Source organism: Pelobates fuscus, chromosome 3 (assembly GCF_036172605.1).
Source record: "Pelobates fuscus isolate aPelFus1 chromosome 3, aPelFus1.pri, whole genome shotgun sequence".
In the NCBI taxonomy this organism is placed as follows: domain Eukaryota; kingdom Metazoa; phylum Chordata; class Amphibia; order Anura; family Pelobatidae; genus Pelobates; species Pelobates fuscus.
In genome coordinates, this window is record NC_086319.1 from 337347610 (window position 1) to 337364170 (window position 16561).

The 16561-nt window shown below is 37.2% G+C and overlaps 1 protein-coding gene across 1 annotated transcript in view; it reads left to right on the plus strand.

Annotated features, from left to right (window-relative positions):
• Window positions 1-16561, plus strand: part of UNC13C (unc-13 homolog C) — a 507695-nt gene that overhangs the window by 441193 nt on the left and 49941 nt on the right. Inside the window, exons 29-30 of the mRNA XM_063449078.1 lie at window positions 306-362; window positions 8007-8087. Of these exons, the coding sequence (XP_063305148.1) occupies window positions 306-362; window positions 8007-8087 (138 nt within the window). The remainder of the gene's footprint in view (window positions 1-305; window positions 363-8006; window positions 8088-16561) is intronic.

A 16561-nucleotide genomic window follows, 5' to 3' on the forward strand; every position in this document is an offset into this window, starting at 1 on the left:
ATAGACCTATAATATTTACAACGTGGGTGTCCTCAGGGTCCACTGTGCCTAGGTAGATACATTATTGACCAGGGATGTTTTCAAGCATATGTATCACCTGGGGACAGTGGACCCTATGGGCACCTACAACATAATTATTATTAATATAAATTACAGTTTAATTGTCTGTTTTACTGCTGATGTGATTTAACAGTTTTTAAGTTTTCTGCTCTCTCTCTCTCTGTAATATTACAATGCCCATTGTGTTTGTGAGCATCTCCTTATATGCAGTTTAATAATAGATATGTCATTTTCTCTTTCTCTAGGGAGCTCAAATGATTTTCAGTGCAGCTAAAGATCTTGGACAGTTGTCTAAATTGAAGGTAATATTGTTAAATCAATAGCTAATCAACTGCCATAGTGACTTGATGTTTTAAGATACCCCATTTCATATTAAAATTGCTAATACAATAGGTCTAATGAATCCATGTCCAGTACAATATTCTGTAAAAGATTAATATTAGCTTTTAGGAATGCATTATAATATTGGTTACTTTCATGTTGTTGCATATCGATACCACGTGGTGCTAAGGTATAGGCTGTTAATCAGAGCTAAAATGCACCGTCCATATTAATGGTTCTGGGTAAACGGATTAAACTTTTCATTTTCCCATTTAAATAAAATTCTGTGTTATTTTCTTTGTTCTGTACTGATACATTAGAACAGCGAGGACTATTGGAAAAGTGTATTTTTTTTTAGCCACTGCATCATGGTGAACTGAAGCTATTAAGTGATACTCTAAGCACCAAAACAAGTTTAGCTTAAAGGGACACTCCAGGCACCCAGACCACTTCTGCCCATTGGAGTGGTCTGGGTGCAAACTCCCACTACTCCTAACCCTGCAACTGTAATTATTGCATTTTTTTATAAACTGCAATAATTACATTGCAGGGTTAACTCCACCTCTAGTGGCTGTCTACTAGACAGCCACTAGAGGGAACTTCCTGCTCTATAGCACAGATTATGTGCTAGAGCGTCGCTGGACGTCCGCACGCTGTGTGAGGACCTCCAGCTTCACTTATTTCCCCATAGGAAAGCATTGAAATTCATTTTCAATGCTTTCCTATGGAGAGACCTAATGCGCGGCATTGCCGCGCATGCGCATTAGGTCTCCCCGGCTGGTGGGCAGGATCAGTCTCGCCCACCGGCCGGCGCAATGCAGAGGAGGAGCGGCGCGGAGGAGGAGACAGCGACGAGGGACATCGCCGCTGCCTCAGGTAAGTGACTGAAGGGGTTTCCACCCGTTCAGTAACTGGGGATTGGGGGGTGGGAGGGAGAGGGACCCTCCAGTGCCAGGAAAATGGATCGTTTTCCTGACACTGGAGATTCCCTTTAATGAAGCAGTTTGGGTGTATAGATCATGCCGCTGCAGACTCACTTCTCAATTTTCTGCCATTTAGGAATTAAATTGCTTCTGTTTCTGTTAATGCAGTCCTAGACTAACTGTGACTAACACAACTTCTATAACAAAATGGTTTCATTTTCAATCAGATGTGAAAGCACATTGTGCTTACTTTGGAGGTGTTCATCTCCTGGTCTGTTAATTGATCTTTAGTCACACGGGGAAGGCTTCTGCAGGCTCTAGTAGGCTACTAAGAGAGCAGTAGATAAGACATTCTCACTTAAACAAGCTGTGCAATAAAGGAAGTTTAAACATTAGATCTCTTTTTTTCAAGGAAATGTATAGGGAGACTGTGTAGATCGCATGCAGGGTAGGTGTGACGAGGGCTGCATAAACAATATGTTTAACTCCTAAAAGGCAGATAATTAAGCAGTTGCATGATCTATACAACAAAAACCAGTACATTAAACCAAAGTTGTTTTGGTGCTTATAGTGTTCCTTTAAATCATCTCAGAGAAGTCATCAAATGTAATGTTATTCCCACAAGTCTAAAACTAACTCTTTTTGTGGACTGATTTTTTAAAAAAATATTTTTGTTAGTTAAGTAGGGTCAACAAACCCTTCAAGAAATTCTCCACCTTTCTGTAATATTGGTAGCACAAACATGTTATTCTAATTTGTGAGAAGATGTCAAGACTTGAGCTTATTTTGACTGGCAATTGCTCATTCATTCAACTTCCAACTTCTTTCAACAGCGCTAAAATATATACATGATATGTGTCCATATAAATTATTTTTAAAGACTTATGTTGCCAGCCATTGTATTAAGACATACAGTGTATATATCTGGGATGTTCCCATTTTGTGTTTTTAATTAAAGCACCCCCTCCCCAATTAAATGTATAAAAGGATAACAAGTAGACTCGGCATAAACTATTCCATAAATGATGTGTTTAAAAAATCCACAGAGCTCTCATAAATAGCCGTTACAGAAAAAACGAGTCTTTGTTGTAGGTATTCAGCGTATTTGTTACTAGAGCTCTAAATTAAAGTACAGTATATGCAAATTAATTGTTTTAGAGGTCACATTATCTATTTAACTGCTTTACCAGGGGGGAATCAAAGTGATTTAACATGTAGATAATTTCCCTCAGGTATAAGAGATAATTTCTTAGGCATCTAATATAGTGATTCTACTATGCAATCATGATCGGTCACAGAGATGTTTAAACAATTCATGAATAAAGTGGTAACAATTCAAACATCAGGAAATGGGTACCAGAACTTTTCAAAGATTCTAATTGTTAATTTAAACACAATCCATCTTTAACAAGTAGTTGACACTTCTCACTGCCTAGACACTTTGCAGTCCTGTTGCATATTTTTTATGGATATCTAGAGAGGCATCACAGGAAAGCCCTGGAAGGGTTCACCACCTCCAACTTCCACAATAAACGAACAAATGCTGCAGCCATTTAGAAATTTACATTTTCCTTCATTATAGCTTTCAAAAGTGACCTGGATAGAAACACGGCCAGGTCACTTGTGGTAAATGTTTTAAATTAAAAAAGGATGAAAGATTGCAGAGTTTGTTCTTTTATCGCTGGCAGCATATATAACTTTTCAAAAACTTTTCGAAATTACATTTACTTTTATCAGGCTTTGTGAAACTATAGATCTGATCAGTGAAAAAAAAAATAATAACTGAAATATTAAAAATGTATTGGCAACAGTATTGACAAACAGCAGCCAATCTCCCCCAAGAATAAACTAAATATACAAACTGAAGTTCATAAGTTCTTCATATGGCTAGAGAGAACCAGAGATAGAATCTGCAGGCAGGACCCACTACTAAACTAGGAAGGTTTAAATCAATGTAATGCCTCCCCCCATCACCCACCCCCAAAAAAATAAAAATAAGAAAACAGAGGAGATGTGGACAAGACTCCAATTAACTAAGGTGGGCTTGATGAGTAACCTCCTAAAGGAAGGGCATTTCTAAGTGAAGGATTTTACTATCTTTCACCTACCGTGTGTACAGAGAGATAGAGTGTAATTACAATAGACTAAGGACTTCTTATTTTACCTAGAAATACTCAAAAAGCACTGGGAAGTATCTGGGACAAAGGTCTATTTTATATATATGGAAACATAGTGTATACATTTACATATCCCTTTGTGTCATTCCCGGGCTGCTAGGCTTTGCCTTTCAATAATGCTAAGTAGCAACTGCCAGTGTGATTAAAATTCTCTCGATTCTCGATGTCCACTCATGTTGTGTATATTAAATCGATCATTGCTTCATATATGGTAAGTGTGCCTTGCAGTATCCTTTTTATAACAGGCAACACTTTCAGCGGTGAATATTAAATAAAAATGAAACAGTCTTCTATCAATGTGAAGGAAGGCAAATCTATATTTTTTTGGAAAAATGAAAGGTTTCATATTTTTTTTTTTTCTTTAAATGACTGCGCGAGCATTCAGCAAATTGTTTCCAGAATGTTACAAAAAGATGTCCATAGGCCCAGGCTCCCGTATCCCTGCTGTCTGTAATTATAGAGAAACCTCTCCATCTAAAACTAAGAAGTTTTCAAATTTGGAAAAAGAACATTGGAGTTCTCAAGGTTATAGATGTTGTAGTTTGCTTTTCCTGGCAATTTCATGACAGTTTAAATCTTCACTGAACATCCAGAGGCTGTCTAAAGCTTTTCATATGATTAATATCCTTTCAATATCTAGAACGTTAATACAAACTATGCAGTCCTTTGTGATCACAGGGTATTTGTGGTCTACTATCCATTTCAGATGTTCTACTAACAGGCAAATTGTTAAAGAGATCCCAAGCTAACTGCCAACGTGTCTGCATGACTTGTGTATATTATTATTTTATTGTCTTTTTTTCAGCAAAAAATACTTTAGATGACAAAGTACATTTGGATCTATTCATGTGGGGGGGGGGGGGGGGGGTGAAGGGTTGTGATAAGGTAGCTGATGCTTTCTTAAAATCTGAATGAAACTCTACCCAGCCCTATTTTGTTGTATTACTAAGTGCAAAGCAAAGGAAAATGTACTTTAATGTCCGAGAGTTAGCTATGTATTGTGCAATTTAAAAAAAAATATATATATATATATTTTTTATATTACAATTTACATTATATGTCAGAGCCTGGAATATGATGCAACTTGCCTTGATCCTCTTTATGCCATACATGTAGGCACTTCTAGAGTGAGTAGGGAGCTGCACTCACTCCCATCAATCTGAGCCAGGGTGCTTGAAAAAGACCAATAAGGTCGAAATGTTGCTGTGGTTCTAATATATTTCCTATTTTTTGAACCAGGAGTGCTATGGTGCTATTGAGATAATACACTTAGTGCAGGACTTTGGTAGCAGATATTCAATGGGGAAGGTGTAAGCACCAGCACTTGGTGCAATTTATTTTAGATTTCTTTTCCTCGTCCCAGTAAATGCCTCAAATTCTATTTTCCCCGTGTGGGAGTAAGGGGGAACTGTTAGGAAAGTGATTGATCCATTTTAAATAGAGAAAAAAAGGGCAATACAGTGTGTTATGTAAGAGGTGTGAGCTCTGGTAAAAAAAAAAAAATGATATTCAGAAAGGATCTTGACTTTCAAATAACTCATACAAAATGGCAAAAGTGGATGAAAAGTGCTCTGTAACTTATCAATTTGACCTGCAGGTACTTGGTGAACTTCTTTAACTGTGTATGCATTGACATTCTTTCTATTTGCCCTGGAAGGCCACATCTTAAACCATGCCTTGTGCAACTTGGCACCTTTTTTATTCTTTACCAAAAGGCTAGCTCATGGAAGATTCATTTGGTGTATAAACAGTTAATCATGACTCTTTAATATCTCTAGGCTGGCTGAGGATCCTCTAAGCTCATCATCTATATTTCCAGCATTTGACTATATCTGCTAATACATAAAAAAGAAAGAAAGTACATTACATAGAGTAATGGAGAGAATTTATCCACAAGAGTCTGTGAGAATATTATTATTTCAATACTTTTAACAAAATTTAAGTGAAAATTAGATTTAAAAAATATTACATTTATTGAAAATATTTGCTGCAATATATGTTCTGTAGCAAATTAACATAAGCTACACTATGAGCATGTCTGAACAGAAACAACTACGCTCTGTGGCTTAGCTTTAAACCCTATTTTATTTCTTCCTAATTAATCCACGTTTACAAGGTAAAATAAGAATCCCAATATTGCATATCGGCGCAGTTTCCTGTCCCTAATATAATAAGGCAAATGGGGGTTTTCCACTCTTGAGTGTTGACGCCGGTAGATTCCGTACTGCATGGCGTGATCACAGACTTTCTTCACAAAGCATTTCACCAGAAGTCAGCTTCTTCATATGGATCCAGTTCCCTTGCTAATGTTCTGGTTTCAACTCTTTATTGTTCTGTTATTGCTTGATGTTGTGTGCACAATTGAACAACATATTTAACCCCTTTATTCCCAGTAAAATGTTTTTACAGGTGGCAAAGTTATCCATCCATACTCTATCCCATTGTACCAGCAATGATTTATTCTGGAACTCATGTAATTTTTAACATTAATTTCACGTTAAATAAGGATAAGCATAATGCAATAAACAGAATTATGTACACATTGCACATTTACACATTACATCACTAGAACAGAAAATACATGAATTCTAGTAAATATTTGTATGCAAATAATGTGACTGTGACATGATTAAACACAAACCATCAATGTGAAATATGATACTTGGAAAACTTAGGGATTCCAAGCAAACCTCAGTCCAGTGATTCTTAACCCTTTTCTAACAGGGACCAAATGAGAGATTAGTGAAAATCTTCAATTATCAATGAAAAAAAAAATATAAAAATGTGTTAATTCATCCAAAGTATACTAAAAGGATAAAAAGAACAGGTAAAAAATTCATCCAAATTACAGATATCACAATTAATATTATCCAATATTGCAATTACTTCCTCAGAGACAAAAAAGATATTAGAAAACACTTTCATTTGACTGTACCGGTATCAATATTTCCCTCCATGTCCCCATAGTATACAGGAGACAATGAGGCTACAATAATCCTTTTAATTTATTGCAGTTGCAGTGAGCTTGATAAGTATGATATGACTGTTACAACCAATGGGGACCCACTAAAATAGCATTTGGCTACCAACTTGGTGCTATATTCCACCTTGTTATTGGCAGAACGCCTGTTGAGGTCATTTGGAAGTATGAGCAGAATGTGTACATATAACAAAATTATCCTTATTAAACTCCAGTGCTAGAAGAGGCACAATAACATTTATTGACATTATTTAAATCCATTTAAAATTAAATATCCACATTTGGCTATTGGCAACTGTAATTTAACATGGTGCTGTTTATCATAATATCTGTGTAAACAATATTGCGAAGTTCTGCCTGCCTAATGTAAGCATTGAGTCTTTTGGTTCTGTTTTCAATAAAGAGTTAATCTGATTAGTAATCGAAACAAACTGTCAATTCACACATTTTCTAATTAAATTTGAATATTAAAGCACTGTCACTTACATAGAATCATTTACTGGAATCAATAACGCAACAGAAGTACATGAAAAAAACAAACTGGCATACCTCCTTCTTTGCACTTCTGTGTTGTATTGATTCACCAGTGATGCCTCTCGAATATGCCTACACACTAGACTAGGGCATCTAACTGATCAAGGGTGTACTTGTGTATGGCACTGCCTGAGTAAACTAATTTAAAGCATGTAAAAAAAAATACATTAAAATAACCTATAAAATATTCCCCAAATGTGTTAGCACAAGCTAGAGCTAACCCTTAGTTAATAATAGTTATTAGATTGAGTTAAAATTGAGGACTAAACAGTTGCTCTTTAAACCACAAAGCCCATAAATCTGAATCACAAAGTATCCTACGTTCTTAATGCGATAATTGTATTTTTTTATGTTCCACTAAACTTTGGAAATAAATGTTGCATTGTATACGGAGACAAAATATATCTTTACAATATATTTAGAATTGCTTCTGCTAAACAGAACAGGTATAACCCTTTATGACTAGGGCCATTAAGAATCCCCTGTGAAGTGGTTAAAGTAAAGAGGAAATCTAATAGGAAAGACACTCTTGTCTATATGGAGATTGAAGGAACCCCTCCTCCTCCCCCTCCCCCCCCAAAAAAAAGAAGAATGTATCTGAACCTTATGTATTCAAAATGTTTCTTGTTTTAGTGTTGTTGTAGGTCTCCTTGTTTGCTGTGACATTTTTGTGTTTCACTTTTTTTCAATTAACACAAATATTTTGCATGCTTTGTTGTATTCATTATATGTTGTAGTGCAGAGAATGCCAGTCTCTCTGAACCCAAAGAGTTTAATCGTAATAAGATGGGATATTTGGAAAATGTTGCATTTATTTACTTGGATTGTTGTCACCTTTGTTACCTTTCTGGTTATTTATCTTGTTAGAAAAAAAAACCCCACAAATTAAAAATGTAAAAATAAGTAAATGTTATTTAAAAAGTTTACTGGTAACTTCGATATTGGATAAACACATATTTTGGAATGTTTTTTAAATAGCCTTTTTTTATTTTATTTTATTTTATTTTCCAGGATCATGTGATCAGAGAGGAAGCCCGAAGCCTTACGCCGCGGCAGTGTTCCATCATGGAAGTTGTACTTGCCACAATTAAGGTATCGTGGACATTCCATTCATTATTGAGAACATTTTACACATTAAAATTGGCATTTCGGCAGCCGGGTATTACTGTGAATATATAGCCACTGCTTCTTAAACACTTTTATGCTACTTGATGAAAATGCTACGGCTTATCAGATTCTTTTCATTACATTCCTAGAAATTGCCTTGGGGAGGAAGAGCTATATTTAATATACTTTTCAATTCCTTAGCATTGAAGAAATATTTAGGATTTATGAAAATAATGGAATATATAGACCTTCTGTGGTCCTGTAAAACAATGATTGCAAGCCAAAGACTCAATATTGCCATGGATACAATGAAAACACACCATGAAATTTGAATCAACAATATCTTGAATTTAGTGATGTACCAAACCTACTTTTTGTTCTGTTATGTAACCCTAATGGTTTAAAAATGTGTATACAGCTGCAAGCTCTGTAAGTATGCAACATGAATAATACATTAGAAAAAATATACAAAATGTATAATTCTGGGGATCACACTTTAAATACAGAACAATAGTTAAGTTACATCTCGTGGGGAACAAATCAAACAGAACAATGAAGAGTGCAACTTGGGTTATGTTATCATATAGCTAAGAACTATGGAAAAAAGCAACAACCTTTGGAACTCAAGTAATCTCTTTATCTCTCTATAAGGGGAGCCAACCTTCAGCTGTAATTGTTGAATCCTTCAAAAACTACTAATCGAGGAAATAAAGTTGAAATCCATAGTTGTTCATTGGCTGAAGAAACTATCTAATTTATCTAACCCGACCATTGGTCAGCATAAACCCAACAGAGCACCATGGCTTCCATATTAGCATAAAATGATCTGGCCAATTTACTTTGTAATAACATTTACTTTACAAAATGCCATTAATGGTTGCCACAAATCTAATTTTACACTGGTGAATGCGTGATAAAGCGTGATCTATTTGTTTTATGTGTAGGATCAACATATCGTTGGTTATAAAATTCTGATTTTTACAGTTTTGTTGCAGTACTCGTTTTTTTTTTTACAGATTTTTACCCACTCAAAATGGTTATTATTTTAATATCTTTTAGTTTTATTTTGTATGCTTGCAATGAGTCTAAAAAACACAAGCAAATGTTTCAGTAAAATAAAATATGTCAATGTTTTCTGTAAACTAATGTGATCAAGAAAGAAAGATCAATGTTATAATTTCAACCCAAACAACCTTTTCATGCTTCTTTTCCTTAAATCAAGCTATTGTCACTTCTAAAAAAAAAAAAACATAGTTCATCTAGGTTCTACCAATATAATTGCCATCTGCTCTTTAATCCCACAGCATACGGAATTATCACAAGGCAACCCAATATCTGTTACAGCAGGTCTGCACTCTATAAAATAACTTCTAGACTTATAGAAAATAAACTAATACAGAAGAACCAACCCTCCAGCAAATACAAACAAAAATATATGTATCATTTTATTTGGAATACAAAAGTGAATATATGGTGCTTATTTGTGTGAAACATGTGAAAATAGGACAATTTAAAGGGATCGCTATAGTCACCAGAACAACTGCAGCTTAATGTAGTTGTGATGGTGACTACAGTCAGTCCCTGCAGGCTTTTTGCAGTAAACAGAGAAATGCAGTTGAACACAAGCCCCTTAGTAATTCAAACAAAACTTCCCTTAAGTAGATGCATCTACCCAGAAGATCTCCTCAAATCCTCTAAATGCAAATGTATAGTATATTTCTGCAGTAAATACTGTCTTTTCGTATATTAAAGCTTAGGGACACACTCCTCAGATGGCCACTAGAGGTGCTTCCTAGGGCGATGCTGCACAATGTGAAGACACTGCATGGAGACGCTGAACTTTCCTCATAAAGATGCTGATTGGCCAGGGTGGCGTTTGGCCCCGCCCTGTCTCCTTGACAATCTCAGCCAGTCCACTGCTTTTCCTGTGGGATTAACCCTGTGGAAAAGCAGTGGATTGGCTGAGAGCTTCAATTCGGATCTTGTCAGTCAGAGGTGAATCGGGGGCAGGGCCAGCACCTGCAGACCCATGGACCCATGTGCGACACTGCAGACCCATGTACGCCACTGCAACTCATCAAACACTTCTGAATTTACAGAGAACCAGGCCAGCTATACAATTTGTGTTCTTCTTCGGCCGATTCAGAGGCGAATTGTGTAGCAGTTATGGTTCTCTGTCAATTCGAAGCATTTGCCAAACTGTTTGCCATTAGGAGATGTTCGTGGAGCTGTATGCTGAATTTGGTAATGGCAATAGTAATATAATGTGTAATCTCCTGCAATCTCAATCTTACAAAAAGGTGCTTTGTTTCCCATAAATAATAAAAACACATCCATATTCAGCAGTGTCATTCTACTCGTGCCGAAGAAATGACAAATCAATCTGTTTCTTCTATTTCTCTCAAATCATTGATGTGATAACTCGGCTGCATCTGACATTTACGTGTTCTGTGCCAGAGCTCAGTGCATAGCATACATAAGACATGCCGTCCATGGGATCTGTTTGAAGCTGACAAATGCAATGTTTGTGCTTCTTCTGACCATGATATAACATTTTATTATATCAAAACCCTACTGATATTTTGAAAATAAGTAGAGCAAAAGTAAAATAATTCTAAAAAAATCATGCTGTTCATGCTATGCTCAAATTATACCTTGTTGACCAGGAATGTAGAATATTCTACTTTTGTTAAAAAGCAACTGTGCCACTTCAGAACATTTCATTCATAGTGTTTATAACATTAGCTTCCATATTTTTCAACTAGAAACTTGAGAGAATTTGGGGCCAAGTGCAAAATTATGATTGCTCTATACATACCATTTTGCGTTTTAGGAAAGTTCTACAGTTTTCTTGGTCAACAAGTAAAAGAAGTTGCCGCTTTTCTGTTGTCCTCAAATGTCTTACGACCGTGATATGATGTCTTCACTCTCAATACGCTTATAATGTGTGCTCTAAGGCAAACTGCCAACTCCTGTGACATTAGATCTGTGGGCACTGCCATTTGAGTGATACTAGGTTGGGATCAGTGCTTACCTGACCGGACATCAGTCTTCTTTACCCGCCAGCTGGTTCTAAGGCAGTTTGTGCTAATAGTGCATGCACGCCCAGCAGTGACAGCTGCTGTCACCCTAATGTGAATGTTCCCTTGGGTGAAGCAGAGTGATCAGCTCTGCTCTTGACCAAGGATCACTTAAAAGGCAAAGCTCAGGGAAGGCAATGCTATGGGAGTGGATAGTTGTTATGACTACTCATATGCTGACTCTGAAACTCATCATCTGTAGATCTTTCTAATGAACTGTTCACGTAATTGTTTTGTACACCATTAAAATTAGATTTATTTTTCCTGTATGCGTTTTGTTTCAAAAGTCAGTCTTGCTTAAGACCAATCTAGCTACTAATGGATTAGACATGCACTTGTTCTGATTCATGAATTACCATGGTGCAGCTAGTGAATTTCAATAACTGGGGTACACAATATTTTCGCAGTAGCCCATAGTAATATCTTTTTTATCCACTTACTGAAACATCCACACATTCTTTACCTTAATGCTTCAAATGTATACCTTTTGTATTTATCTTTTATTCTTCAATAAAGTGTTTTTTGAAGAAAAAGAAAAATTACCCAAAAACTCCTTTCTCCTTCTACCCATATTTATGATTTTGTCCCTAATTACATCTCATTAAATCATCAGATGGTCCTATCACTTTAACTATTAACACCTCCTGAAATGAGGAATACATAGTTTATTGTGAAGATAAATTATATATTTTATTGTTTTATGGATTGTTACTTTACTATTTTCCTCTTCTATGGAGCTGTCACTGCCGAATCAGGATAAGTTTGTGAGTGTTACACTAATGTTCTCGCTCACCAGTTCCTCCTATCACCTGCCTTCATCTTAAATGATTTTCTAACTTGTGGGCTAAGCACAACTGCCAAAAGTAACCGTATTACCTTGCTCTGAATAAGACCAACATGCTGGCTTCATTGCAGGACCATTTCTGTCCTATATTCCTTCTGCCTAAGGAATAATAGATTTGAAGAACCCTCCAACAAGCAAGTATTAAAGTGTCTCTTAATTCTCCATTAAAACCCTGTGGTGTTGTTATAGCCCTCATATTCCTGTCTACAAAGACACCATTCATCCCTGCACCCATAATCCCATACTAAGTCATCTTCATATCCATATTCCCCCATTTGTACTTGCACACACCCATACAGCTCTGCTTTGTCTCACAAATACAGAAATATTCCACATGCCTGGGGTGTATCTGATGATTTAGTTGGGCACTGTTACTCTTACAAAATAAATTTCACATATCGCACCATACAGTAGTACTGAGTATTGACAGAGTCTGTCAAACTAGAGCGTACACCACTGTGCTCTAGCCTTCTCATTGCTTGCACAAGCCAGATAGGTTGTTAGATCCAGCATGCTATCCTTATACCTTTGCAAACTTCTAAGTGGAAGACCTGTATTTCAGCACACAGTCATACAGATTATTATTATTATTTAATTTTTATTTTTTTCAGAAAAGGCAACTCACAGCTTTGAGAAAACACATACCCTATGCTAATCTCACAATTTCATCTTTCAAGTAAACCCATACCATACCCCCTAACAGCAGTGTCTAGTAAAGCAGGAAGTCTATGGATGGGGTAAAAGGGTGGGCCACTGACACAAACATAACCAGAACTGCCAAAAGGGGCGAACATACACAAAAAGAGGGCATGTCTGTGTCCCCATGTCTCCCAGTCCCTTAGTGTCTGTGACCCCATGTCTCCCAGTGTCCCCATGTCATTAGGACACTAGGGGACATTGAGAGACATTGGGACACTGGGAGACATGGGGACACTGAGATACTAGGGAACACTGGGAGACCTTGGGACACTGAGACTCTTGGGGACCCTGGGAGTCATGGGGACACTGGGTGACTTTGATACATAAAAGGGACACTGGGAGACATGGGGCACTGAGACACTGTGATACATAGGGGACACTGTGATATATAGAGGACACTGGAGACTTGATAAAGACCTGGGTACAGGTCAAAACATTGCGGTGTCCAATAAACCTGCTTAAATTTATCACAGCAAGGACCCTCCAACACCTGAGAAATACTTCTGAAAAATACCTGGCAGCCATAAGAAATACATGAGAAATACCTGGCAACTCTAAGAGTAGTGTGTAAAAAAAAACAAAAAAACATTCTTATTATTTTTTTTTTAAATCAATGGGTCTATTCCATGGGCCTGAGCCTGGTCCTGGGCCTGGGCCTGGAGCTGCAGCTCCATCAGCCCCTATGTTAATCCGGCCCTGGGGATAGTACTTTGGATATGGATTAGGGGTACCTAGACACAAATGGTACACCCTTTGCACGCCCTATGCCCCTACCACTTTTCTGCACACCAGTGTGATCACCAGACCTTGATCCACAAATACAGAACCATTTTTTAAAGAAAATAAACATTTTAGTTCCAGTGGTTGCAGAACTGTTGTTGTAAAATTGTATTAGTTCTTACACTAAACACAAAATTACATAACAATACTTAAGGCTGTATTTAAGTGCAAACATTATTATTATTATTATTATTATTATTATTATTATTGAAATCCCACAATAGGTACACCTTAAATAAAAATAAAGAACCAGACTCGACAACAACAAATGATCTGAATCACTAATTCTATAATTTGTAAACTGTTATTGTCGTTTCCCTTTTAAGATACAAGTGTGCAGGTCGCATAAAGAATAATAACCTTTCTGTTATAAGAAAAGCAAATCAAGTGAGAAATTAAACTTGGACAAGGAATCATATTTTAATTAATATGCTCCTGTAAAGATATATGCTATCTGAATGCATATGAGCACATTAGTGTAAGGAACACTGAAAGGCAAAGTGACACTAATACTTTATAACTTTAATGTAATGCTGTGTTTTTCAGGGCTGTGGGTCTAAGGATTCTCATTGCATCAAGTCTCATTGTCTAATATGTCTTCTGAACGAATGAATTGAGTGCCAGATATTACTTTTCATTGCATGGATTTAAAGAAAGCTCTTTGCACTAGCACTATAGCTCGGATTGGAGTGATTTTCAGCACTCAAAGCCCAGCCCATCAGCAGCCCTTTTGATAATCCATCCAAATCAGCCAACCTTGAACAGCAATTCTAGGCTGTGAGTGCTGGGCTAACCCAGTCCGCAGTGCTCGTAGCCTGTCATTGCCTTCCATGGTTGGATGACTTTGGTCGGAAAATGTGGAAATGTAACTCAAAGGGACCAGGATTGGATGACCATTTTTTTTTCCCTGCTTGAAAACAGTTTGACTAAAAACAAAGTTCATGACTCCTAATGATGTATTGCATCATCAGCACTAAACAAATTTTTACAATACATTTTAAGGGACTCTAAGTTTCAAATCTTCTCAAGTATGCCATATACTCTCCAGCCCTTAAAAAGTATTCACAGCTGCAAGCCTGAAGGGTACGTTCACCACCAGGGCCGGACTGGGACATTTTTTTTGCCAGGCATTTTTTAATCACAGCGGGCCATTGAGAAGAAGGCGTGGCCATAGGGGGTGTGTTTTGTCATCACCAATGACAAGGATAGCGCCGGCTCTGCATGGGCTAGCAGTGGAGATCTCTTGATCTCCCCTGTCTGCCTCGACCCATGGCCATTTGACCGGGGTGCCCGATGGCCAGTTCGGACCTGGTCACCACTGGTAACTTCTACTTGCAAAGACCAAATTTCTACTTGACAATGGCTAGCAATGATTGGAAATTTTAGGCCATGTAGTGGTTATGGTGCATTGAGTGTCTCCTGATGGCTCAAACATTTCAATCGCCTGAGTAGAAATTCACTGCTGTGATTGTGGACCCTCAAGGCTTGCAGTGGTGTAGAACTTTTAGGCCTTTCTACTAGCGTAGGACTTGAAATGTTGAGCCGTACCTTACGTAATTAGTGACACCCTTTCTTGACTAAATTCTAACCTCAACTTAAGCTCAAACTGAAACAATTACACCAACAATGTGTAACAATGCTAATTAACAAAATCACAGAACTAGATTAAGTAGGCAATATTTCACTTGTACCTTTGCTACAAATAAATGATGGCATTTGTGTCTTATTTTTTACACTAGGAGCACAAAGTACAATAATTAACTCACTTCCTAAAAAGTTAAAAACATGATATTTCCTATCTCTGTTTCCCCCCCTGAACATTCAGTGCAATATATAGTGCTAGTATTATGTACACATCATATAAGTATCTTACGCAAGGTTTATGAGAATGTATACATGTCATTTTAGAAAAAAATGCACTTCTTTTAATGTCCTTCAAGGTTAATTAGGGATTTAAATATATATATATATATAAAATGTGAACATTGAGAATGGCCAAAAATTCAGTATAACTAGCCTGCCCTTCAATTAATCTCTCCTCAGGTCTCATACAACTTTTAGCACACCTATGTCATTAGTTAGCAATTATTTATCTTTATATCATGTCATTACCCCAATTTTAGGCAGATATTGGGGTGACTGTAGCAGAGTAGAGGTATAATCCACGATAACTCCGCTGGTAGATGTAGTCAGCATGTAAAAATACAAGTAGCGTGATAAGTACAATCCCTTTTTCCCAAGAACTGGACGACAGACAGTCTGGGAGTCAACTCAACATTTATTGCACCATAGCCGGTTTTATACAAATCCTCATGCAAGGGGTTTCCTTACTGATATTCCAGGGGTTTTCCCCTGGTGGACTCTGTGGACAACTTAGTAGACAATAATATCTCCCATCATGCTTTTCTGTACTGGAGAGATAATTGCGTAACATTACACCTTTAATTACATTATATCTCTGTACAGAAAAACATACAATATAACACAAAAATACATAACTTAAGAAATATGCATCTGAACTTCCCTTCATTGAATGGCTGGGTTCTGAGCACACAATCTGGCGATATACCGCTCAGATCCCGGTCGTTAGAATAGAAAAGCCATTCGAATGAAGTTATGGACCGGTCAGCCATGAGGCGCGAGCCCCAAAATAGTTCCAGGCAGTTGTATGCTTTTACCGGTCTTCTTTCGTGAGTTCCTGTGAATTAACCGTCGAACAGATACATGAATGTACTGGCTAATTGGGTATAGGGATCGTGGGGTTTACTTCACCCAATGCTGCTCTATTTTAACGAATAGATATCTCTAAACGAATGGCATGGAAGTCCAGCGGTGTTCGTGAGGTCGAGTAGCCAATTATAGTTCCATGCACTCGACGACCAAACACCACTGTTATACGAACGGCAGCCACCCATTAAATCATTAGAGTTCTGCGGTTTTCCCAATGTTGCCAATTGTTAATTGGAGACACACGACTTTCTTGTGTGGTCTCCCATTCGGCATTTACAGAAAATTTCCCCCAAACATTGCCCCCGTTTGTTTATTTATACATTGAC